The sequence below is a fragment of the Rhipicephalus microplus genome, chromosome X (genome assembly GCF_043290135.1).
Source record: "Rhipicephalus microplus isolate Deutch F79 chromosome X, USDA_Rmic, whole genome shotgun sequence".
Classification (NCBI taxonomy): Eukaryota; Metazoa; Arthropoda; class Arachnida; order Ixodida; family Ixodidae; genus Rhipicephalus; species Rhipicephalus microplus.
Genome location: NC_134710.1, coordinates 131051625 through 131076148, shown reverse-complemented (window position 1 = coordinate 131076148; position 24524 = coordinate 131051625). Strand labels below are relative to the sequence as shown.

The following is a 24524-nucleotide window of genomic DNA, read 5'->3' as shown; positions in this document are numbered from 1 at the left end:
GACACTTTGCGGCTCGCAAGTTGGGACATTGTCGTCTATCAAGATGAACTTGGCAAAGGGTGCATTAGCGCCAGTGGAGAGAAACTCCTCATCGATGTCGTCGTCGATGTCCGATGCACACGCCACAGGGTCATCTTCGCTGCGCTCTGTATCCTCCGATGCAAGCTGCTGCCAAAAGATATTCGGCTTTTCCCTAACTGACAAGGACTTGCACTTCTCCGACGCCAAGCTAGTAACAACTTTATTGGTAGTCCGGCAGAGCTTTTGCCGACCGGGCCTCAGGTCTCCCGCGTGGCGACGTCAAGACTTTGCCTGACCACCGCCTCGCAGGCCTGCTGGACGACCCAGAGTTGGTCGCCGAGGCTAGGGCTGCACAGGGCAGCGGCGCACCGCGCAGGAAGGGTTCCGGATTTCGCACCTTGCCCCGACTTGCATATCCCTAATTTTTTTTTTTTTGTCTTCTTCAAGTAGCGACAATCACTGAGCCCCCACAACGACCCTCATTGGGCGGCACTCGTTTCTGGTGGAGATTACCCTGCAAAGTTGCAGACACCTGATAACACAGTGGGGCACGCATCCCCCTCTCATTACAGGAGGCAGAAGAATTAGCCGGAAAAGATAGACGCGTTGCATTCACATCTTTCCCACTGGACACATACTTCAATGCGCATGGCTTTGTAAATATTCTAAAGAAAAAACATGGTGGCAGACCCCAACTGCACAATAGACGGGTTCAGGAGAGGAGGCAGATGTAGCAAGCGTGAAAAATCTAGTGATTTAAGGAGTTACTACCACAGTGCGGCGTGTTTTGAAGCGGAGGCAGCATGTGCGTCTCGTGCCGAAGCATGGCGAACTGGAGGCGACCAATAGCGCATCCACTCTTTGTTCGACATTGTTAGCTCCGTAGTGTTCTCTCGGCTATTGTAGTGTGGGATGATCGCACTTTTACGTACCGCACTAAATAAAGGCTTCCCAGTGCTGAGCAAAGTCGTGCTAAGGTGCTAGCTGAGAAAAAAAATCACCGTGCTACAGAAAATAAAAGGCATTTTTTAAAAACCGTATGAAGACTTTAACGACTCGGACTTGCTGTGTGTGGTTCACAGACAGCAGCAGTATTGGTAGAGAGGGTGACCGGGCCATTCGAAGAAAGCGCAAGGGGACGATTGAGTATAATTCGATAATTCGGACAATACGCGGGGGATGGGGATGGGGTGCAACAATTGAGCACAGTCAAGAAACCGCCGTCGCCGCACAGCTGCAGTCTGCCACTTGCCGCTTCGCAAGCACATGAGAGCGTTTTTTTGTCCACCTGAATGAGAATTTTCGCCCGCAGAACATATGATACAACTGAAGTTTGCCGCAATTTCGAAAGTTGCTGCCGAATAATCGCATTTTTTGGGAATGTATTAAGCAAAACGTATTAACACAAAGCTTTATGGGGGCATTTCTAATTTTTGTGATTTCAAGCTTAGGAGCCAGGAAATCATATTAAGGGGGAATGCATCAACGAGGTTGAACTCTATTCCCTGTAATAGTTCCGAAATGATTTGGTGGTAGCACAAGATGATGCGAATGAGCGGAACATTTTTTTGCGTAATGGCAAATATAAAAAAGGCCGTACACTTTCGGTAACGTTACAATGGCGTCATTATATACATTTCTCTGTTGCTAACGGTGGCGCACATATAGTGACTGAAATTAGAAACAGTTACTGCATAGTTATCTTGCATTCCTGGCAGTGACTTTAGGAATTAGTCGTACGCACATCACACTTGTGCGGCACCATCTTCTGCAGTGAATTTTCTGCTAACTTTGTCGCTGTGACCTTGCTGTTTTGCCGTAAATTTACTGTTATTAGCAGCCAGTGCACTGAAGGCAGTCGATATGCGGCAAAATAGTGCCCTTGCCGTCAGCAGTTGTGACTGTGTTAAAAAAAATGAAGAAGAAGATAGAGAGAGGGCTATTTGGAGAGTCTTTCTGTCACACAAAAGTAATCAATCTATCTCGAGTGCCTTACTTGCATTGTCACCCTGTGCCCGGTACTCCTTGGTGACGCTCGTGACAGAGCACTTTTTATAGAAAAACTGTGCGCATGTAGTTCTCGAGAGAGGGAAACTAAAGCAGGCCGGATAACGATTATTCTTGTGTAGTTGAAAGATGCCCAAGTGTCCCGATCAATAAGAACAGGAGCAAAAATTAAGAAGAAAACATTAAACTTAGAATCATATGTGTCAAAACTGATAGCGTGGGAAGTAAATGCACAAATTAAACGAAAGGGAAACTGATGGCAGAGCTAACCAAAACACCCATTTAGCCGTAAAAAACTACGTTATTATTCAATTATATGGACACTCTATATGGGCACATGTAACTTGTACGAGTGGGTAATAGCGCTTGAGCGCTACTGAAACAGAGATCAAATGAGCCTGCCCATCTCTATCGCCTGAAGGACGCATCCGATAATAACACCCCCCCCCGTGTTAGAACTGTTATCGAATGCTCAAACAGAAAGGAAAACCACCCGTATTTAATGAGCATGAAAAAATGGAGAAGGCGGGGGGGTGGGGGGATCACATAGCAAGGCAGAACTTTTATTGTAAGGGTGTGGTTGCGATTGGTGGTGCGCATGCTATCTCGTCCAGGCAAGCATCGGAGCGCTTTCAGCACAATGAGACTGTGTGAAAAGAGCACTTGTCCCTGGACAACCATATTTGCTTAGATTAGTGTTTTGTAGGAGTTTCGCAATATCGGATCCAAAAAAGCTGGCTGCCAGCCTTTGTATAACAATACAATTTGTTTCTTTCACTTTCATTGCATTGCATTCACCGTGGCGTTGTCTTATTGCCAGAGTTAATTGACTAATCGTGAAGGCCACGGTTTCTCAAACTCACGGCGCAAACAGAAATGCGTGACGAATAGACCTGCGAAGATCCGTCGTCCTCACTGTGGTTGGTCTCAGAGAGTTTCCATAAGCGCCCAATCTGACACCCCCTCGATAGTGATGACACCGTTGTCCATTTACAAAAAAAAAAAAATGAAAGAAAAGCCAAAGCTGAACGTCGTCAGAGGCCACACCATGCACATGCTCATGACGTTGAAATTGAAGAACGAACAATACAAATAACGCGGAAAACTATTCAGTGAAATGCCCTCCAGATGTGGCGCACCCGAACACATGTGCCGCTAACTATAAAAGTGTGGCACTGCAAACGCAAAAGTAGGCTTTTTTTTTACATCCGAGCATACAGTGGCAAGAACGGCAGCAATTCCAGCTCGTTTGGCACAGGCCCGCCAGCCCGCTTTGTGCCCACTTGCATACAATAGCAAGCATTTGCTCTCGCCAGGGTCACAAGCGTGCCGCCGCAGCTTCGTGCTTTGCAGGCAGCGGGGTAACTGCGAATGATGTTTGCTTGCGTCAAAATGACAAAATCCGGGGCACTCACGCTAATTTGGCAGGCATTAAAGACGGCTTTTATACTCTTCTACCTTGTACTCTCAATGTGAACAGACTGCTGGTATTGCATTCATTGCCAAGTGAAACTAACATGTAGAATCTTTTGGACACAACGTCGCATAACTCAGATGAACGCTAGCAAAAGGGACAACGATCACTGATTGCCGAAGCGGCTTTTGTACTGTGGGTTATCTAAACGCGAAGCAGAGGGTAGGCCTCAAGATAGCGCTCGCGGATGCGCCCTTCAAGCGCCGCAGCTTCCACCCCTCCCCCTCCTCCCCTCCAAAAAAAAGAAAAAAGGGAGCAATAAATGTGATGTGATGTTTTCTTTTTTTCAACCGTCAGCCATTGACCTTGGAAAGCGAGAGGCAGGCCTGTAACAAGGCGTAGCCACTTCACCGTGGGCCTTCTGACTCCAGAGACGCCAGCAATAGCCTCCCTACTGAAAGCTGCGCGTTTTAAAACTGAATTCAGGCTGCTCCGACCAGGAAGCATGCTTTTATTAGGATGACATTAAAAAAGCATGCAAAAATTTTGAATGCGGACCCTAGCAATTACGAGTTCGAAATGGCAGGGCGTTTCAGGAGCTTATACCCAACCAGCGATTACAAACGCGGATGTGCCGGTGAAAGGAATTATGAAAATTAACTTCTGAATGAAGGTCCATAAATAAAGTATTTAAAAAAAAAGTGTCAACGTGTTTCCTCTGTGCACGTGTTCTTCTGTGGATGCGAAGCGCAGGAAATTAGACCATGATATTAAAAAGTCAACAGACGAATCTCCGGCACATTTTCACGCACTGATTAGACTAGACGTCACGAGGCTCTGCGGAGAGCGCGTCTCACCGCTAAGCGGACTTGCACAACAGAAGTTGCGTCGGCACCAAACATAGCATCGTGGATTACTTAGGACGCATGCATGATCACTGTTAATTCACAGCAATAATTCAAGGCACACGATTGTGACTTTGGTGGCCCCAAGAACACGATGCACGATGCAATAGCCACGCCCCAGCCTGGCTTTTGCCGGAAGTGAACGCTCCCAATTCCGACTTTGGCGCAGTTTGGCACAACTTTTGTTGATATCATCAGGATGGCACAGTAAATCTGATTTGGTGCACTTTGACGCAGGAGTGAGATCACTGACGGCGAAGAATAGAAAAACTTCATTATATCGAGGAATTTGTTATATTGGCCCGCGACACCACCTGATGCTCCACACTCCCATGGGGAGCCGTTCATCCAGCCCAGAAGCACATGTCGACACTCCCGTGCATCGCTTCAGTCGTCGCTTGCGAAGCCTCCCACCTGAGTTCACCCCCTCGCAGGAACACTCTACAAGGCACCGCTCACATCTACCAATGGCCACCGCCACTCCACAACAGTTACTACGAGACAGTGGTCTGCCAGCCCCATCTCAGGTAACCTTTTTTTCACCGCTGGTGCCTGATCGCTTTGCTGGTGGAGCACATGAAGACGTCGAAGACTAGCTTGATCACTATGAACGTGTCGCCAACACCAACCAGTGGTCTCTTAAACAAAGGCTTTCCCGCGCCTATTTCTATCTCGACAACAGTGCTCGTACTTGGTACGAGAACAGAGAAGGCAGTTTGTCAACATGGAGTGACTTTAAAAGAGGGATGATTGACACATTTGCCAATGTCGACCGGCACGAACGTGGGCAACATTTACTCGAGCTACGGGTTCAGAAACCCAATGAAACAGTCGCAATGTTCGCTGAGGACATGGCCCGTCTCTTCCGTAAAGCTAACCCACACATGACAGACAACAAAAAGTTACGCTACCTCATGCGTGGCGTTAAAGAGCAATTGTTCGCCGGACTTTTGCGGAACCCACCAAGCACCGTGACAGACTTCATCAAAGAAGCGACGGCTATCGAGCGGGCGCTTCAACTACGATGCCGACAATACGATCGCTTGTCCACCAGCACCCACATTCAACTCGCCGCTACGACATCTGATAATCAAAGCTTTTTACGCGATTTAATACGAGAGATTGTTCGCAAAGAGCTGCTGAAGCTGCGGATTCTGGTCACGGAACCACCCACGGCATCTGTCGCTGAACACCCACGGCATCTGTCGCTGAAGTCGTCCGTGAAGAAATACGCCAAGCGTTTTCAGCAGCTGATCCTACTCACGATCAGCGACCTATGAGCTACGCAGCCGCGCTTCGCCGCCCGCCGCCCGTTCTGCCGTTGTACCGCCAGCCATCGATAGCCGTTCCTTGGTCGCCACCGCAAGAAAAGACACCGCGGCGCCCTGCCGTCGTGCCGCTGTACGAAGAGCCCTCTCCCAAGGAGACACGGCATTTGCAACATTACAAGCCGTTGCAGCGTCCACAGCTCCGTAAAACAGACATCTGGCGCACCGTAGATAGACGTCCGCTTTTTTTACATGCGGAGGTGTGGGCCACATTTCCCGTCATTGCTGGCACCGCTTCGATATGTTTCGACCTCTTCGGCAATGGTCTGACGATCGACGCCCCAACGACGACTACCCACCACGCCGGGACGCTGATTCTCAACGACCTTCCTTGTCTCAGTTCCATTTTAACAACCGCCGTGCCAACAATGACGACAGTGAGCCTGATTACCAGCCAGGTTTGGGACGTCGACCACGCTCTCCGTCTCCGGCATATTCGCCTTCGTCGCGCCACCGCACTACAGCCGACGCCAGCGGACGGAGCTCACCAAGTTCACGCCAGGAAAACTGAACGCGGCGACCTCCGGGGATGAGGTTGCAGGCCGCCAAGGCGACGAAAAAAGGCCCCCGTTACTCTTACCCCAGCCAACTAGTTGTAACACTGACGAAACTGTGACCACAGATCTTACCGTTTTTGTAGAGGGACAGCAAGTAACAGCCTTAGTTGACACCGGTGCCAACCGGTGCATCGGCGGCTCTTCTTTCGTGGTGACGTTCGTCATCCTCACCTCATGTTGCAAGGACCTGATCATAGGGATGGACTTCTTAAGAGAATATGGCGCCGTTATCAACATCCCGGACCGTTCAATTACGTTCCGCAACAGCCCTGGTTCAGTTGACTGTTCAGGCGCAATACGTAACACTTTATGTATAATTGATGATGATGTGGTCGTCCCGCCACGGTCATGCACTCTTGTTTCGGTAGAAGGGCACGAAGTGTTTGATGGCGAAGGCATTGCCGACCAAATTGGCTTGCTGCTATTTAGCCATGGCATTTCGGTCGCACGAGGTATCGTCTGTCTAACCACAGCCGTGAAGCACCACCCACAGCCGTGAAGACTAACCACAGCCGTGAAGCACCACGTCCGTACCTGTCTCGACTGCCAGCGACGCAAGTCACCACCGACTAAACCAGCTGGCCTCCTGCAACCGATACAAGTCTCAACAGCTCCATTCTACCAGATCGGCATGGACATTTTGGGCCCACTACCTACTTCTACTGCAGGGAACTGCTGGGTTATCATCGCGACGGATTATCTGACCCGTTATGCCGAGACAAAGACTATCCAGAGAGATACAGCAGCGGAGGTGGCAAGATTTTTCATCGAGAACCATGTACTGAGGCATGGTGCACCAACCGTCGTGATCACAGACAGAGGAGCTGCATTTATGGCAGCTCTTTTGGATCACGTCCTCATGCCGAGTGGGACAGCACATCGTAAGACCACCGCCTACCACCCACAAACGAACAGGGTGACAGAGCGTCTAAACAAAACCATTGAACACATGTTTTCGATGTACGTAGACATTGAACACAAAAATTGGGATGAAATCTTACCATACATAACCTTTGCGTACAAAACGGCCAAGCAAGAAACGACCCGCCTGCCCCCGTTCAGCCTCGTTCATGGACGAGAAGTACGAACTATGTTAGATGCGATGCTACCGCACGAAGGTGACGACATCTACACATACGCCAACACGTTTACGGAACGCGCGGAAGAAGCTAGGCAACTTGCACGCTTACGGATCCGCCAGCAGCAAGAGTACGATGCAGGCCGCTACAATTCTCATCACAGCACAGTCGTCTATCAAACTGGCGACAAAGTATGGGTTTGGATACCCGTACGGAAACGAGGACTTTCCGAAAAGCTTTCAAGAAGATACTTTGGGCCATACCGAGTGCTGCGACAACTGAGTGAGGTTACTTACGAAGTTGTTCCCGACAGTTCGTGTAGTACCAAGCGTCGCCAGCACCATCCTGAACTCGTTCACGTAGTGCGCATGAAGCCTTACATCAGCGAGTGATTGCGTGAGACTTTTCTTTAAAAAAAAAAGCTGCATTATTGACTTCGCATCGGGTCGATGCTCTTTGAGAGAGGCAAATGTCCCGTGTCTACGACAACGATGATGTGGGGATTTAGCGGACACCAGGTAGTGGGCCGCTGGCTCGCCTCGGTCACCAGAAATCGGTCACAGAAATCGGTCGCCAGAAATTAGTCACTCTCGTTTGCCGCTTTGGCGGCCTTGCAGCGACAACTGCAGCTTCAAAGCCATGCAAGTGAAAGGCCACTTTATTCATCAGGCCCCTCTTTTCCACAAACACTCGCATTACAACCAATGCTCGCGCTGCTTCAGCTACTGATCGACCCGGTACATCTTCCAGCACAGCGTCATTGTCGCCTTCCTCCTAACTGTCGCTTGTGTTCGGACCGCAGACAGAATTGACGATGTCGCTGTCCAACAAGTGTTCGCACGTTTCCACATCTCTGTCGCCGTCGCAAAACCTAGCAAACTGCACTCTGTCATCGACCCCCTGCTGCTCCAAAACTTTGGCAATCAGCGCCTCGTAGTCACTGTCATTGCAGTCTACTTCAGTTGCATCCACATTACTTAGGCTCATTTCTTGGGAGGGCACAACAAAATGCGCACATGCGAAGCAGTTACGAAGTGTAGCAGGTTCTACTTGCTGCCTGCGCGTGCGCTCAGATTTGGGTGCACGTTAAAGAACCCTAGGTAGTCGAAATTTACAGAGCCCTCCACTACGGCGACTCTAATAATCATATGGTGGTTTTGGGACGTTAAACCCCTCATGTCAGTCAATCAATCAATCTACTTGCTGCCAAGAATATGCCAGCAAATGAATGATGCTCAGCATGTTAATAGTGTATGTTTTGTCCCTTTCCATGACAAGAAGCATTCTACGCAGCAAGTTTTTTTTGTACTGATGCTTCACCGATCGAATGATGCCCTTGTCCAAGGGCTGGGACAGTGCCGTGGTGTTTGGTGCGAGAAAATCCAGCTTCACGGCGGAAAGGTTGTCCACTTGTACATGTGCCGGCGCATTGTCTACAACCATGACAATCTTTCTCCCACTGCGGCGATCCAGCATTCGTATGTATTTCTCAAATAGCTTTGAGGTCATCCAGGATTTGATGTTAAAATGGTACAGCACGCCTGAGGGAAGTCTTCCACCCTTGAAGCCTCTCGGCTTCGTGGACTTGCCAATAATGAGTAGCGGCAGCTTCTCATTCCCCGCCATGTTTACAGCAAACACAACAGATAGTCACTCCTTCGCCTGCTTATCACCTGTGCAGGTCTCCCCTTTCAATGGCAATCGTTCGGTTCGGCAACATCCTAAAGTGCCGACTCGTCCACGTTGAAGATGTCCACTGCGGCATACTCCTGTAAGATATTTTGCAGCTTGCCACTAGTCCAGTCCTCAGCGCTGGCCTTGTCCGCTGCTGCACCTTCACCGGAAACAACCTTCATAATCAGATTATATCTTGTCTTGAATCTGGCGAGCCAGCCACTACTGCAGACAAAGCTATCGTGGCCCATTAGCGTCGCGAAGATCAGCGCTTTTCCAGTGAGGAGGGGTCCGCTAACAGGCAAGTTTCTAGCCCTCGCATTTTTTAACCAGTGCATTAATGCCTCCTTGACGTCCAGGTAGCTTGAGCCCCTGAGTCGACAACGTTTGAGGTTGGACAGTGTGCCATTTAGCACGTTCTCCCTGGCTGTCCGAATTCCACAAACTGTTGAGAGCGGTAGGCCTTCCTCCCGTGCCAACACGGACTTCTTCGCTCTACGTTGAATGGCATTCATGATGTCGAGTTTATCCTTTAAGGTTAACACATGAAGCTTCGTTTGCCTATTAGACATTGTGTGGTCCTATCATAGTCATCATCATCATCAGCCTGACTATGTCCACTGCAGGACAAAGGCCTCTCCCGTGTTCCACCAGTTAACTCGGTCCTGCGCTTGCTGCTGCCAATTTATACCCGCAAACTTCTAAATCTCATATGCCCACCTAATCTTCTGTCTCCTCCTAATCCGCTTGCCTTCTCTGAGAATCCAGTTAGTTACCCTTAATGACCAGCGGTTATCATGTCTACGCGCTACATGCCCGACCCATGTCCATTTCTTCTTCTTGATTTCAACTATGATATCCTTAACCCCAGTTTGTTCCCTAATCCACTCTGCTCTCTTTTTGTCTTTTAAGGTTACACCAACCATTTTTCTTTCCATTGCTCGCTGTGTTATTCTCAATTTAAGCTGTACCCTTTTTGTAAGTCTCCAGGTTTCTGCTCCGTAGCTAAGTACCGGCAAGATACAGCTGTTATATACCTTCCTCTTGAGGGATAGTGGCAATCTACCTCTCATAATTTGAGAGTGCTTGCCAAATGCGCTCCACCCCATTCTTATTCTTCTAGTTACTTCAATCTCGTGGTTTGGCTCGGCGATTATCACCTGCCCTTAGTAGGCATAGTCTTTTGCAACTTGAAGTGCACTATTACCTATCTCGAACCGCCGCTCTCTTCCGAGGTTGTTGTACATTACTTTCCGTTTTCTGTAGATTAATTTTAAGACCCACCTTTCTGCTCTCCTTGTCTAACTCCATAATCATGAGTTGCAATTCGTCCCCTGAGTTACTCAGCAATGCAATGTCATCGGCGAAGCGAAGGTTACTAAGGTACTCTCCATTAACTCTTATCCCTAACTGTTCCCATTCTGGGCCTCTGAAAACCTCCTGTAAACATGCGGTAAATAGCATTGGGGAGATTGTATCCCCTTGCCTTACATCCTTCTTGATTGGTATTCTGTTGCTTTCTTTATAAAGCACTTTGATAGCAGTTGATCTCCTGTAGATTTCTTCCAGGATGGTTATATACAGTTCATCGACGCCCTGATTCCGCAGTGTCTGCATGACTGCTGATATTTCGACTAAATCAAATGCCTTCTCGTAATCAATCACAGAGCAAAATCACAGATCCACGAACCACAAAAATATTGCACTCGTCGTTGAGCTGGCTCGGGACGCAACCAACACCGTCAGAGAGATGGAGACAACAGCGACAACAAGGGGTCAACTGAGACGCTATCTCGCGGTCAATAAACAAAATTCTTCATCATTGCAAATAGAGTGCCTTAACACTCGCTCCTCCGGCATGCTAGTTGCATCGAGGCACCCTAGTTCCAAAACGCGCCGTGCTCCCGCTATCTTGGAGGCCATGTCGTGCGCACTTCTTCCACCGGCTGCACGGAGGAAGGATGGTCCGCTGTGTGCGTATATGGGTGCGTGTATGGTGCAAGGTCATGCAAGGTCGAGCAGGTCAGTTGGTGCAGGAGCGGCACGCAATGAGAGATAAGTTTTCCTTTTATTTGTTTTGTTTTCGATCGTTTTGATTGTTAGAGGGGATGAAATAACTGTTATAAACACCATTATTTTTTTTTCTCTCCTAATGAATAAATTGCTTTTTCGGGTACTGTGGATGTGGGACACGGGCAACGTTGCAGTGACGTTGACCACGTGAACGGAGTAGGCGGCTGTTTTGAAGAAGTTCAGTGCGCCTGGTTAGTTGTACTAAGACCTGAGCATGAAGTGGACCTCGCAAGAAGCTACTAGTGAAATTCAATACTTGTGTGATGGTGTAAGCGGCAGCTTCAAACAGTTGTTGAGGCAGTAAAGTTAGCGGAGGTGGCTGGATAGCAGTATTAAGGATGAACTTAAGGCTGTCGGGCGCTCGGTCCAATGGTCGGGCGAGCTAAGGAGTGTTGCGACTGGCGCCCGAGCTAACGAGGGAGCAGCGCTCTTTGGATCCTTAAGCAAGTGACCGACCGGCCGGCTGCCTGTGACCGCCACGCGTTGTCCCTCCTGGCCGGAGGGTGAGACGTCGTGTCGCCACGACGCCGTAAGCCGTTAGAGAGAGGACAACAAATACAGCATCTTCCTTAGAAGAGACCACGGCGGCCGCCGCAAATCGCCCCGCTAATTAAGCGAGCAGTTCGGCGGATCCTTTGAAGTATGCTGTCATGAGCTTGAAACCCCTCGACCAGCACACACACACGACGAGGAAGAGCCCCACTGACGCCACCTTGGACTGCGGAGTCACGCCTCAATATTGGACGTTCACGTGGGCCGTGCACGCTCGTCTCCCTCGCCAGTTGTGTGTGATTCGTGATTGGACAGTACCATCTGCACGTGTTCCCTGATATGGGATCTGGGGAGCACATACTCTTTATTGTGAGCAACCCAGCTCATTCGAAAGAGCGCCATGTAGAGGAACGCCAGATTCGAAAGCTCGCCATGTAAGAAAGAGCTCGTCATGTACGAGAGCTCGCCTAGTATATAATGTAAATAAATCTTCTTCAAGTCTCTCTTCCTCCTGCCTCGACAACTTCATCCCGGACCTCCGGTGCCTGCAAACCCCGGTCGCCACAACTGGTTGGCAGCGTTGGGATACGACTCAGCGACGGAGAATGACATGAACCGGAGGTCAGTCGAAAGCCCTAAAATTCGGCGGGATCGATGCAGCGCACCACAACCGCACGTAATGGGGTGAGTTCCTGGCTTTGTGCTTGAGATATATCGAGTCTTTTAGCCTAGATCTATTAAAAGATAGATATAACCAACAACTGCCTCGGCACTGTGGTTGTTATCTTGGCACCGAGCAGCACTTGATGTTTATCTGAGCAAGTAGGCTAAGAAAACAAAAGCTTGGGTAATTCAGTAGGAACTTGTGTGTTTTGCGGAATTTGTTAGGGTACGTTGCAGGAGAAATCGGGATGTTGGAAAAAGCAGAGGAGTGAAAAATAAACAGGAAACAGGTTAGAGAGGGAGGTTGGCCAAGTGGGACTACTCGTATGCTTAAGCTTGTGGTCTCCGCTGTTGAATTTGCCAGGCTTCGATTTCTCCAGACCCAGAATTGAAACGCTGGTGGATTTGTGTTTTGTCACAGCTGAGACAAAGCAAAGTAGTGGTCATGGACCTCAGGAGATTAACGAGAGATAACCTGCTGAACCTGTGTTGGGATCTTGACCTAAATTTTGATAATGATATGCTTGCATATCAACTCTGTGAAGTAATTATTGAAAGCAAAATTGAAAAGATGGAAATGGAGCACTTCAGGAATATGTATTTAATCAATCAGGAATAGGAATAGAAGCGCAAGCGAGACAAAGAGGAAATCGAGCACAGGAATGAAGAACATAGAAAGAAGATGCAGGAATTTGATGAGGAGATAAAAAGGTTGCATCGTAAAGTGGGGGCATTGCAGCAAAGAGTCCAGGCATCCGTAGATGTAACGCATGAACGGTGAGATGTAGTGGCGGTGCCGTTCAAAGCTGAAGAGAAGGCTACAGGTCGGACATTTGCAGATGTAGCGCATGAGCGGTGTGTTGTAGCGGCAGTGCCATTTGAGGCCGAAGAGAAGGCTAGTGCCTATAAGGACATGGTTGAGATTCGAACCCGTTCCTAAGAAAAAGAGCTCGCGGTCGAAGCAGGGTGTGAGGGTTCCGTGGTTATGGAAACAGAGTTAAGATTAGCAGAGCGTTCCACGAGAATTGAACCTTGCAGCCCTATATACGATGTTGATGAGCGTCAGAGGTGGACGAAAGGCTCCAAAGTTGGCACCAACGAGTGTGCCAAACGGAGAAAGCGTCCGAAAAACCGAAGCGAGGCAAAGCTCGCGATAAGCACGGCGCGTTTGACGAGGACCTTCAAACGCCGTGGCGGATTCGAGTTGGACTCAAAGTTGTTGAGAATGGCTGTTCGCTTCTCAAAAATGTTGACTCAGGACTGTTGAAAGGAATTTTTCGTTTGTTTAGTAATTTTGTAAATAACTAGTTCGAACTTTGTTTTCGTTAGCGCTCTATCGTTTTGGTAGCCTATATGCGTTGTATATATATCTATCGGAAGGATAGTGACACACATTAGAGCGAGTCACAGGGCTTAAGAGATGAGCTTCTTGGAAGGAAGGGGACGGTCAGCTTTTTGTCGCTCTATTGACGGCATGTTTGACAGGCCGCGGGAGTGCGCGGTCCGTGGCTCATTAATAGTAACTGAGCGAGAGTAAGAACTCTGGTTGCCAGCGAGGAGCTTTGCGGAGTCGGAGGCGAAGCGAAAGGGTTTTGCCATTGTTCCATTTCCCGTTCGCCAAGAAAGACCCACAGGACGCGACACTGCATGTTTGTCTGAAAAGGGAGTAGCCAGTCATAGGCTTTTGACGATAATCACTATTAGATTCATTTTGATTTGAAGTTTGAATTTGATGGTTTAAGTTTGTTTGGGGTTTTAGAATGTGTTGTTTAAGTATGTCGGCTATGAGATAGTGTTTAGGTGACCTATTTTCGGTTTTGTTCATTTCTTGGGCGTTGTACGTTTTCTGAGGTAAGCGTTGCGCGATTGCATAAACAACACGCATAGGAGCCTGCGTCATGGTAGATACGTGTAAATGAGCAGGGGCGACATTATGAACTAAGTACGACTGAGTGCAGGGACGCAAAGATATTCTTTGCCGAGTTTTTTCAGGGTTCATGCGAGGGATTCTTTTGTTAATTTAATGTTTCTTTCGCATGTGTCCGGTGTGAAAGAAAAGCTAGTTCGTGAGCTTATAGGTAGGCTTTGTGAGAGTAGTAACTGCAAGGGAAAGTCAAGTAGTAGTTCATCCAGGCAGGAGCATTGTGACGTGCATTTGCGGATGTGGATGTTCCTGATGCAAGTGCAGCATGACAGTTGTCTCTTCGTCGGCTCTGAGGGAACTGACGACTAGCTTTGGCAGCACAAAATTTTGGGAGCTAAATGATAGCGTGAAGCAAAAGGCTTTATTTTATGAGTATGAGGCCTGGTAAGTTACAGCGGATTACTCAAGCTAGCACATGAGTACGCCACAGGGAACACATCATTTGGCAGTTAATTTGTTTGAAAGCAGTCTAAAGGGAAGATAATTCTCGAATTGAATTGGGAGTTTTGGCGAAAGTTCAGAGAAAAGTTCTGATTGCTGCTTTGTGTTTGGTGATACTACTTAAGAAAGGTTGTTTTGGAGGATTTTTAAGACTCAAGGTGTCTCAGTGCGGGCAGGGCGCTCTCCTGTGCCTGTGATGATGTGTACGAATGCTTTTCCCAGAAGAGCAGCCACAAGGAACGAGCGGGAAAGAGTCCTTGGCTGGGCGTCATCGGCAGTGGCCTGGAAGACGGCACCACATTACGACACTTCGGGCAACCTGTCCAGCTGGTCACCCTAAGGTCGAATCTCCCGCCGGCGGGAGAGCTGTTGTGACTGGCCCCAAAGCTAACAAGGGAGCGGTGCTCTTTGGATCCTCAAACAAGTAACCGACCGGCCGGCTGCCTATGACCGCCCGGCATTGTCCCTCCTGGCCGGAGGGTGAGACGTCGTGTCTCCACGACTCCGTAAGCTGTTCGAGAGAGGACAACAAATACAGCATCTTCCTTGGAAGAGACCGCGGCGGCCGCCGCAAATTGCCCCGCTAATTAAGCGAGCAGTTCGGCAGACCCTTTGAAGTATGCTATCATGGGCTTGGGACCCCTCGACCAGCGGCACACACACGACGAGGAAGAGCCCCGCTGGCGCCACCTTGGACTGCAGAGTCACGCCTCAATATTGGATGTTCACGTAGGCCGTGCATGCTCGTCCCCCTCACCAGTTGTGTGTGATCTGTGATTGGACAGTACCATCTGCACGTGTTCCCTGATCTAGGGATCTGGGAAGCACACACCCTTTATAATGAGCTACCCGGCTCATTCGAAAGAGCGCCACGTAGAGAAACACCAGATTCGAAAGCTCACCACGTAAGAAAGAGCTCGTCATGTACGAGAGCTCACCTTGTATATAATGTAAATAAATCTTATATAATGTAAATAAAGCTATGAGAACATACAGCTCGGTGGCGCAGCAGTCTTCGAACAGGGCAGGAACACAGGACAGACGGCAGAGAAACAGGTGAAGCAAACAGGGGCGCCATCGCAAACAGGAAACCAGCGATTGGAGCGCAGAAGGGTCCTAGTGGTGGGGGACTCTAACGTGGCCAGGGTTAGGGATGGCATCTTCACGATGGTGAAAGACGATCGGAGAGTGAGGGTGGAGGCCTAGTCAGGGAATAGCATAGTGAATGCACTGGCCAAAGCCCAAGAGGTTGTAGAGGACAGCATGGAGGACGAAAATCTCGTCATTATTCATGCTGGTCTCAATGATGTGCTGAAGGGCAAGGGTCAGAACCTTCAGAGACAGTTAGAGGGTGGGATGTGTAAGCTGCGAGACGCCTCTGGGAATGTGCATGTGACCATATGCACAGTTCCACGGGTTTGGGGGCAGTCTCGTGGGATTAAAAGGAGGGTAGTGGAGGCCAACTGTGAGATCAGGGGTATGAGCCAGCAGCTCGGATACAGCGTAATGGAAGTGAACCAAGACGTGTACAAGCACGGCGCTCACCCCTTTGCACGGGATGGAATTCATTAAAGTGGTACGACGGGCAGGAGGGTTGGTAATAGGATGGGTCTTCAAGCCACAGCTTTTTAGGGGGACCCAGAGCTCTGAGGCCAACAGTATAGCCAAACACGGTTCTAAAGGAGCACTAATATTCAGGTCATACAGGGTCCGTGGAAGAAGAAAGCGACGTAAGCACAAGGGCCGAGCTAAGTTAGACATAGGCTTGTTTTTATTAACATGCAGGGTGGCAGAGATAGGTTGAAGTGGGAAGAGAAAGAAGAGCAGTTAAGGCAGGAGGAGCTGACGGTATACATGGAGCAACCACCTTGCAATCCGGACTACGTATGGCAAAAAGGGGGGTGGAATTGGTGCATTCATACATAAAAGTAAAATTTTGGAACCATGTAAACTCCCTAACAAATAAGACAAGCCTAGAGCAGATGTTTATAACTACTGCTCAAAGTCTTAGGCTGGAAGGGGATGAAGCTATTGAATACATAAGAACAAAGGTGACAGAAAATTTTCAACAAAGAAGTGGCTTATGCAACTTAATAGACAAGGATAGATCAAGTGGTGCAGTGGCTCCATTTTCACAATGAGAGTGGAAAAGGGTTGAGAAGAGGGTTCCTAGTAGTACATCAACAGGCCCTTATGGCATCCCAATCATGCCGATAAAAGTATTGGGTCCCAAGTCTAAGCACACTTTGAGAGAGTCAGCGTGCAAAACAATAATTGATCGTGAAGTCCCCAATGAATGGAAGCTTAGCAGGACGAGCATGATCGATAAGGGAAGGGGGGACAAAGCTGACATAAACAACTACCGTTATAACAGTGACATCAGTGATCTATAGGCTAGCGATGCAGATTATAAAAGAAAGACTGCAGACATGGATAGAGGATGAGGGTGTGCTAGGGGAACTGCAAAATGGGTTTCGGAAACAAAGAAGATTGGAAGACAATCTGTTCTCACTGACTCAGTGCATCGGAATAGCAGAAAAAGAACACAGGCCCCTGTGGCAAGCATTTTTAGATATCAAGGGAGCGTACGATAGCGCGGTTCAAGAGGACTTGTCGAGAATACTGGACACACTAGGTGCAATGAATGTAGTGACTAAGCTCTTAAAGGATATCTATAAAAGTAACAATGTAGTTATAAAATGGGAAAAACAAGTATCCGAGCCCACAGAGATAAAACGGGGGCTTAGGCAGGGGTGTCCTCCGTCACCCTTGTTATTCATGATGTACCTACAAGGATTAGAGGCCAAATTAGAGGGGAGTGGACTTGGCTTATACCTCTCTTTAGTCAAGCAAGGAAAACTCATTGAACAGGCACTACCAGCATCGATGTACGCAGATGATGTAGTGCTAATGGCCAACAACAGGGAAGATTTGCAGAGATTGATGGACATCTGTGTTAATGAGGAAGATAAGTTAGATTTGAGATTTAGTAAGAAAAAATCAGCAGTCATAATTTTTAATGATAATAAAGATAGTGAACTTACGATACAGGAGGTCATGCTATAGATAATGAATAAATACAAATATCTGGGCGTATGAATAAGAAATGGGACCGAGTACCTATAGAATCACGAAATACATTTAGCGACTAAAGGAAACAGGAATGCAGCGGCGACAAAAAATAGGGCACTGTGGAATTACAATAGGTATAATGTTGTGAGAAGAATTCTGAAAGGTGTCTTGGTTCCTGGTCTGACTTTCGGCAATGCGGTCCTGTTCATGAGATCAGAGGTTCAAGGAAGATTAGAAATTAAACAACGAGGAATAGGTAGGCTTGCTTTAGGAGCTCACATGAATACACCAAACCAGGAAGTACAAGGTGGTATGGGATGGACATCATTCGAGGGCAGGGAAGCTAGCAGCAAGCTAAAATTTGAGAAGCGATTGAGAGAAATAGGGGAGGAGCGAGTGGCTAGGAAGGTTTTCAGCTACTTGTACATGAAGAATGTCGATACAAATTGGAGGAAGCAAACCAGGAAATTGAGTGGTATATACTTAGAAAACAGCAGTTGGCCAAATTAATAAGAACTATCAGTTAAGAAGAAAGTGAAGAAAACGGAGACTGACATGTGGAGAATTGGCATGATTAAGAAGTCGGCGCTGGAGATCTATCGAACTTTTAAGCAGGAAATTGCCAAGGAAAGGATCTATGATAATACTCGGGGTAGTTTTCTACTGTTTGAGGCCAGGACGGGAGTATTGTGAACCAAGACATATCGGGCCAAATACGAAGGGGTAGACACAGTATGCAGTGCGTGTGGAGAGGAAGAAGAAACTGCCGAACACTTTATAATGTTTTGTAAAGGGCTTCACCCTATAGTTCAGGATGATGGCACAGAGTTTTTCAAAGCACTGTGGTTTAGGGACAGGCAGGGCAAAAAAGACTTTGAGCTGGTAGAATTAACTAGAACGAAGTTATCTGATTGGTGGCTAAAGTCAAGGCACGAGTGAAAATCAAACCTTTCACTGCAAAGTACCAGTTCTCAACTTCACTATTTAAAGGAAAAAAAAGAGATAAAACTAGTTTTTGGTTCACTAAGTATTACGGCTAGGTGGCGTTAGCCGCCGCCCGACCTAATGGGTACAGCCATATCAATCCATCCATCCATGTGTCCACTTTCGCGAGCTCTCGTAGGCAACGGGATCTAACTAGGCCGCTTCGCCGTGGCTTCCAAGATGGCGCGCAGCGTAGTTAGGAGGCCGGATACCCAGGCTCCGCAATGGCCTTGGAGATATGCGTATATGCATGCAACGCGTAGCCTGAGCGGCTCGAATTTTGTGAACTCCAGGCATAATCAGCTGCCCGTCAGAGCGCGAGACTACAATTGAAGACTATGATAGACTATGATCGGCATTTGACAAGTGAATGGTACATATTAATCAACATGTACACGATGTACAGCTACGGCCTAAACAGGTAATAAATGCCTTACCTTAAATAAAAAACGAGTTCGGGATTCGTATTAACTACGGTTGAAAAGAAACTAGGGCTTATGCGGGTACGATTCAACGAGATTCCACTGTACACACACCCCTACTGGCAAAATAGCAATGTTTACAATTTTGTCTTAGTAGCAGAGACTTTACCGGCACAAAAGCAACAAAGCACAAGATAAGTTCTTTTTTTTTTTCTTAAAATCAAGAAAAAGGCACTGGCCCAGGCACCTACAATATTGGCGCATACAATAAATTGCACATACAAAAGTATTGGCCCATACAGGATAGGATGTAGGATGCGTGTACTACACACATCCTACACTGTGGTCTTTGCATGAGCTTGTTCTGTCTATTATAGAACTTTTTTGTACAAGTTTTGTAGCACCCCTATACAACCATCTATACTAGTAGGTGTATATTGTATGTGGGAATACTTTTGTATGTGCAATTTATTGTATGCGCCAATATTATAGGTGCCCGGGCAAGTACCTTTTTGGCTGGTGCGAACATTCCAATGCTTCAAATATTCGAATGAATACTAAAGTATTTGAATTCACTTTGATTTGAATTTAAACTGTATATCGAAGTATTCTAAATAACGAATCGGTGTACATGATTCCGCATATAACCTCCCTGTATAGGTGGTTTCACTGTAGAATAAACATATTACCCTCCCATCGATTCATCATTTTTCAGGTTAATAAGCTTGTTAAACTGGCTTATATTGTCTAAGTATGTATAGTTAATTTTAAAATGTAACATACTTTACAGGTTGTCACTTGTATTCTACAAAAAGCCAAATAAAGTAAAATCTCGTTCTGCCAAGGAACCTAAAATAACTACCCACTAACTGTAGTAGGCATTAACCATCAAGTACAAATTCACATCTTCTCACGTGCACCATTGCCGCCAACAATGGAAAAAGTACAGTGGCACAGCAAATATTGCCAACACTACCCATCACAAAGTTCTTTCTTTCTTTTTACTAAAATGCAGAAAATAATCTCGCACGACAGTCTGATAGCATGCTGCGACGATTCCAAGGAGCATTTCAAAACTACACAGCGGTGCCTAGGATGCGTGCCCAAAATACACAGTGACTGACACAGCAGCAGAATGGACATAATCAGCTGTTTCAGACACATGCATATCACTATCTGCATACTTAGTGAAAAAAATGCCTTTTTTTTTCTTTTTTTTTTTTTTTACCGCAGTATGGTTGCACGCAGCCAATCATCTACTGGCTAGTTGGGGTGCCGCGGTTCGCCTACTCGACACTCGCCATGACTGGCGAGCAGCTTGCGGTGCAATACGTCCGCTTCAGTTCAGACTACACGTATGCGACGAGTAGCGTGTTGCTTTAACGTGGCGATGACAAGCCACCTGCAAGCAATGCACCCTCTGCGATGCTATAACGGTCCCGACGACGAACGGAGGCGCATTTGGGCTGTCGCCTAATGAAATCGTGCAATATGGTTACAACAGTGCTATCCTTATTGTGCTGCATGCATGCGCTTAGCACGGTATCGTTAGCACCAGCAACGCTCAACTATGCAATAGCAAGCTGCTTTCGTTTCTGCAAACGTGATGCATGCATGATTACGATCCTGCAGAGAGACGCTGCAGCGATAGGCAGTCCAATGCATTCAGGTAGTTTTATATTAAAAACGTGCAGTAGGCTTAAAGTGGTGCTACGCCACATGTGTACCCCAGTAAATGGCTGAAAATACTTGATGTGATAAGACTTTTCGTCCACCATAAGTCATACCAGTGCGTTTGTCGGTGGTTGCCACTACGCCTTCGTTCTCTTCCGATGATTAACAGCAAAGGCACTGCTGCAATCACGTGGAAGTCCGAATAATTGATCGACTGATCTCCAAACTTTTAGAAACAACAAAAACCGTTTGCGGCACGTTGTGACATGAGAAGTTCAACGGCACAGTAAATTTTTATGGCAGAAAAAGTGATCACTGTGCACAGCTGGTACACACTAACCGGTAGGTGTAGGACGAACTACTATGGCTTAAGTGGTCACGAAATGCACTAATCTCTACACAACTTGGCCGGGTATTTATTGCAACTACGTTTTAACGAGGTTTGCCTGTACTGCTGCTATACAAAGATGTTTCCACTTCCTTTGAACCAAAAATTATCGCACTTGTACAGGCCTTGTTTCAGTTTAAAAAAACAAAAACATATTGTGCAGGTTATTTGGGTCATAATAAATATGACCCTTTTTCTGTATAATATGCAATATAGACTATTGAAATTTGATTCAAAATTATTCCACCAAGCCACTATTTACTTCTAACTCTCTTCAAACCTTCAAAGGAGGTAAAAATGCTGTAGGCCCATGTACTTAGATTTGGGTGCATGCTAATTAAAGAACCCCAGGTGGTCGAAATTTCCGGAGCCCTTCACTACAGCGTCTCTCACAATCTTATGATGGTTTTGGGACGTTAAACACCACATATCAATCAATCAATCACTTCGAACTTTAAGTTTACTATTCGCACAAGCCTAATGTACTGCACTGCAAAATTGTGCACAGAAGTAGGGTAGTTCCCAAATCAAAAGGAAAAAAAAAACTTAGAGGTTGCTTGAGCTCCGCCTTCAAGAGTTGAACGTGATAGTGTACTTCGGCCCAGTGTCATTGGCTTCACGATTGCTAAACTGGCTTGGTTATCAGTGCATGCCTTAACCATGGCGTAGAGAAACAAACGACTGTGCACGTAACAATGGCCCTTTCAAACTATCCTAGAATGCCTACTGCAAACACAGTTGTCAAGCGCCCACTATGCCATAATGCTTCCTTCTGCAAATGCCAACTTATGTACAGGCTACATGCCAACTTATGTAGCTGCTCACTTCATGGATGCTTTTGCAATGAACTGTGTATATGTCACAGCGCTTTGTAATTGGTTGGCCTTTAAAACAATCACTTCTCGCGCAATTCACGTGCTTTGACGCCTGGCATGGTTCTACACTTTTGCAATGCAATATTTCATACATTAGGACGACATTCCACTACATGCTTTTGATATAGCTTTTTCCCGAAGCAGCTTCAAGCAATAGCATGGCTTTGTAGTAGAACGCGCTTGCCAAGCAGACGGCCTGGGCTCGAGCTGAAGGTTCTTATCGTTTATTTGATTTGCATCTATTTAAATTTTTTAGTCAAAAATAATTTTTCACTCATGACCAACGTCGCCAGCATCGAAATTTCTGCCCAACGAGTCAACACTATTGTGTTAAAAAGGTTACCTATCAAAAAAAAATATAACATACCTGAGCCCTGAGCTCAGTCATTCGCTTGTCCAAACATGTGCGGCCACTTGCCTCATCTTCAAGGTCAATAAGAATACACTCCAGCTCATCTTGGTGCTCTGCTCTCACTTGACTCAGCTGCAAATAAACAAACAATTCAATGAATGGCCAAGAAATAATACCGCAATATCACACAAAACAGGAGTCTTAAGGTTATTTACAACTACTGCTAGAGAATTCATTCCATATGCCTTTTCTATACAGGTAGTCTTGCTCAATTAAAGGGGCCCTAAAACACTCTTTTAAGTACTCATAAATTAAGTTGTCTCACAAATCTATGACTTCAATGACATATTGATAACATCACCTAGTATAATTTTTTCAACCTAATTGGGATGAGATACTTTAACCCTGGCACACACTGCAGATCTTGCCAGTTTCACATCCAACAAGAAAATGTGTGCACCAGCTTCACTGAACAATTAAAATATGATGTGCATCTTTAACTATTGATTTTAAGCATTTTGTGAAGTATTATTGAAATAACTAACACATTAATTTGTCAATAATGCAGTAACAAAGGAACAGGTTCATATGGTCAACTACAGAAGGCTGTCATTAAACGGAACCTGTAGGGGCTGAGATAACACGTTCCATTTAACAAGAGTTCCGTTTGCTGAAAGTTTACAAGTATGAAATCATATCAGAGACAGTTGTTCCATTTAAGTAACACTTCCCTTAAACAGATTTCAGTTTACTGAGAGTCTCCTGTATATAGACTCCGTGCACTGAAACTGGCGCGCCGCTGCACGGCCGACAGAGAAGACAAACATTGAGAGCCCGAGCAAAACGAAACACTCCCCCAACGTTCGCTAGCATGTAGTTTATCTGAATCATGAACAGCTGCGTAGTCGATTGTACCAACAGAACGCCGTGTCCTGCGGAAACGAAGTTTCAGAGTTTCCCGACTTGTTCCTGCTTTATTGGGCAGCGAAATAAGTGGATCACAGCTGTGGGACGTAAAAAGTGTTTAGTTCCCATTTCCTCTGCCGTCTCGCATTCTGCCGATGCGTGCTTGAATTGGTCTGAGACACCCTCTGCAGGTGCGACGATCTTGCGTGATGTTCTTGCTGCCATGGAGCTGGTGAGAAAAGAAACACATGCAAGAAATTTTATTTCAGATCAAGGCTGATGGGACGTTTTAATGCACCTTAATAATACTACTTTTCCATGTACCGTTTGCAGTTTTGAGAAATGCAATGCGAGGTCAATTAGTGCTTTCCTGAGTTGATGGGTCCATGAGTGAAGGGGCAAACTGAATTACGAAGCATTTTACCGTAAACACAAGTAGCCACCCAGCAGCGTATGCGCACTCGATAGGATCAAGCTAGTACGTCAGTTGGTTGGTTGGTCCTTATTAAACAGGCGCAAGGCACCATGGGGGATCGGCGATTAAATGGGCGGTGCCTTGTTATGTAAATCATTTTGTTTATAAATCTCAAAATCTTTAGCAATAGATAATTTTCTAAATAACTAATTAGCTTAATTCACAAAAAAAGCAATGTCATTTACGAATAAGTTTCATTTACATAACCTTACAATTCAATTCGTTTCGTCTCGCGTAGCAAATCGCATATGGCATCCCAAACGCTCCTGCATCTAAAACCAAGTGCTGTAGCTCCAAAGGAAATAACCGCCGGAAGTACTGAATTGAATCCGATCTTTCGAATTTGGTTCATTCAAAAACTTTTTCTTTGACTGTTAAACAATCTCCATGTTAGGCAGAAATGATGCACGGCATAGAGTATAGCAGAACTATACATTAAAAAACGATGCTTTGCGACGGATGTGCATGTCGGTGTTTTGTTTCGGAAAGCAACATAACAACGCAAGAGGTTATAGTGAGAGACATGTGACGGTGGCCGAAGTGACCGTGCCGTCGTCGTCAGCACTCTACAAGGTGAAGCAAAAGACGGAACAGGGCATGCGCCATCCTCTCTGGACTAAGTCTTCTCGCATTCTCTTACTCGCCCGTGCCTCAAGCTCTTAGCATGAGCTGCGCGAGCGACGAGGTAAAGACTATGATTATGATGAGCGACGATGATGCCGCGACAACTTCAAGCAAAGCACTTGGCGAGACTCAGTGGCTGAAAATTGTCGTGGCACAACGCCGCAACAAATGAGC

The 24524-nt window shown here is 46.7% G+C and overlaps 1 protein-coding gene across 5 annotated transcripts in view; it reads right to left on the bottom strand.

The window, feature by feature from the left end:
- Window positions 1–24524, bottom strand: part of LOC119176466 (coiled-coil domain-containing protein 102A) — a 108618-nt gene that overhangs the window by 48092 nt on the left and 36002 nt on the right. For all 5 annotated transcript variants that reach the window (XM_037427758.2, XM_037427755.2, XM_075877717.1 and 2 more), the window contains exon 6: window positions 22361–22477. In XM_037427758.2, coding sequence (XP_037283655.1) covers window positions 22361–22477 — 117 coding nt within the window. The remainder of the gene's footprint in view (window positions 1–22360; window positions 22478–24524) is intronic.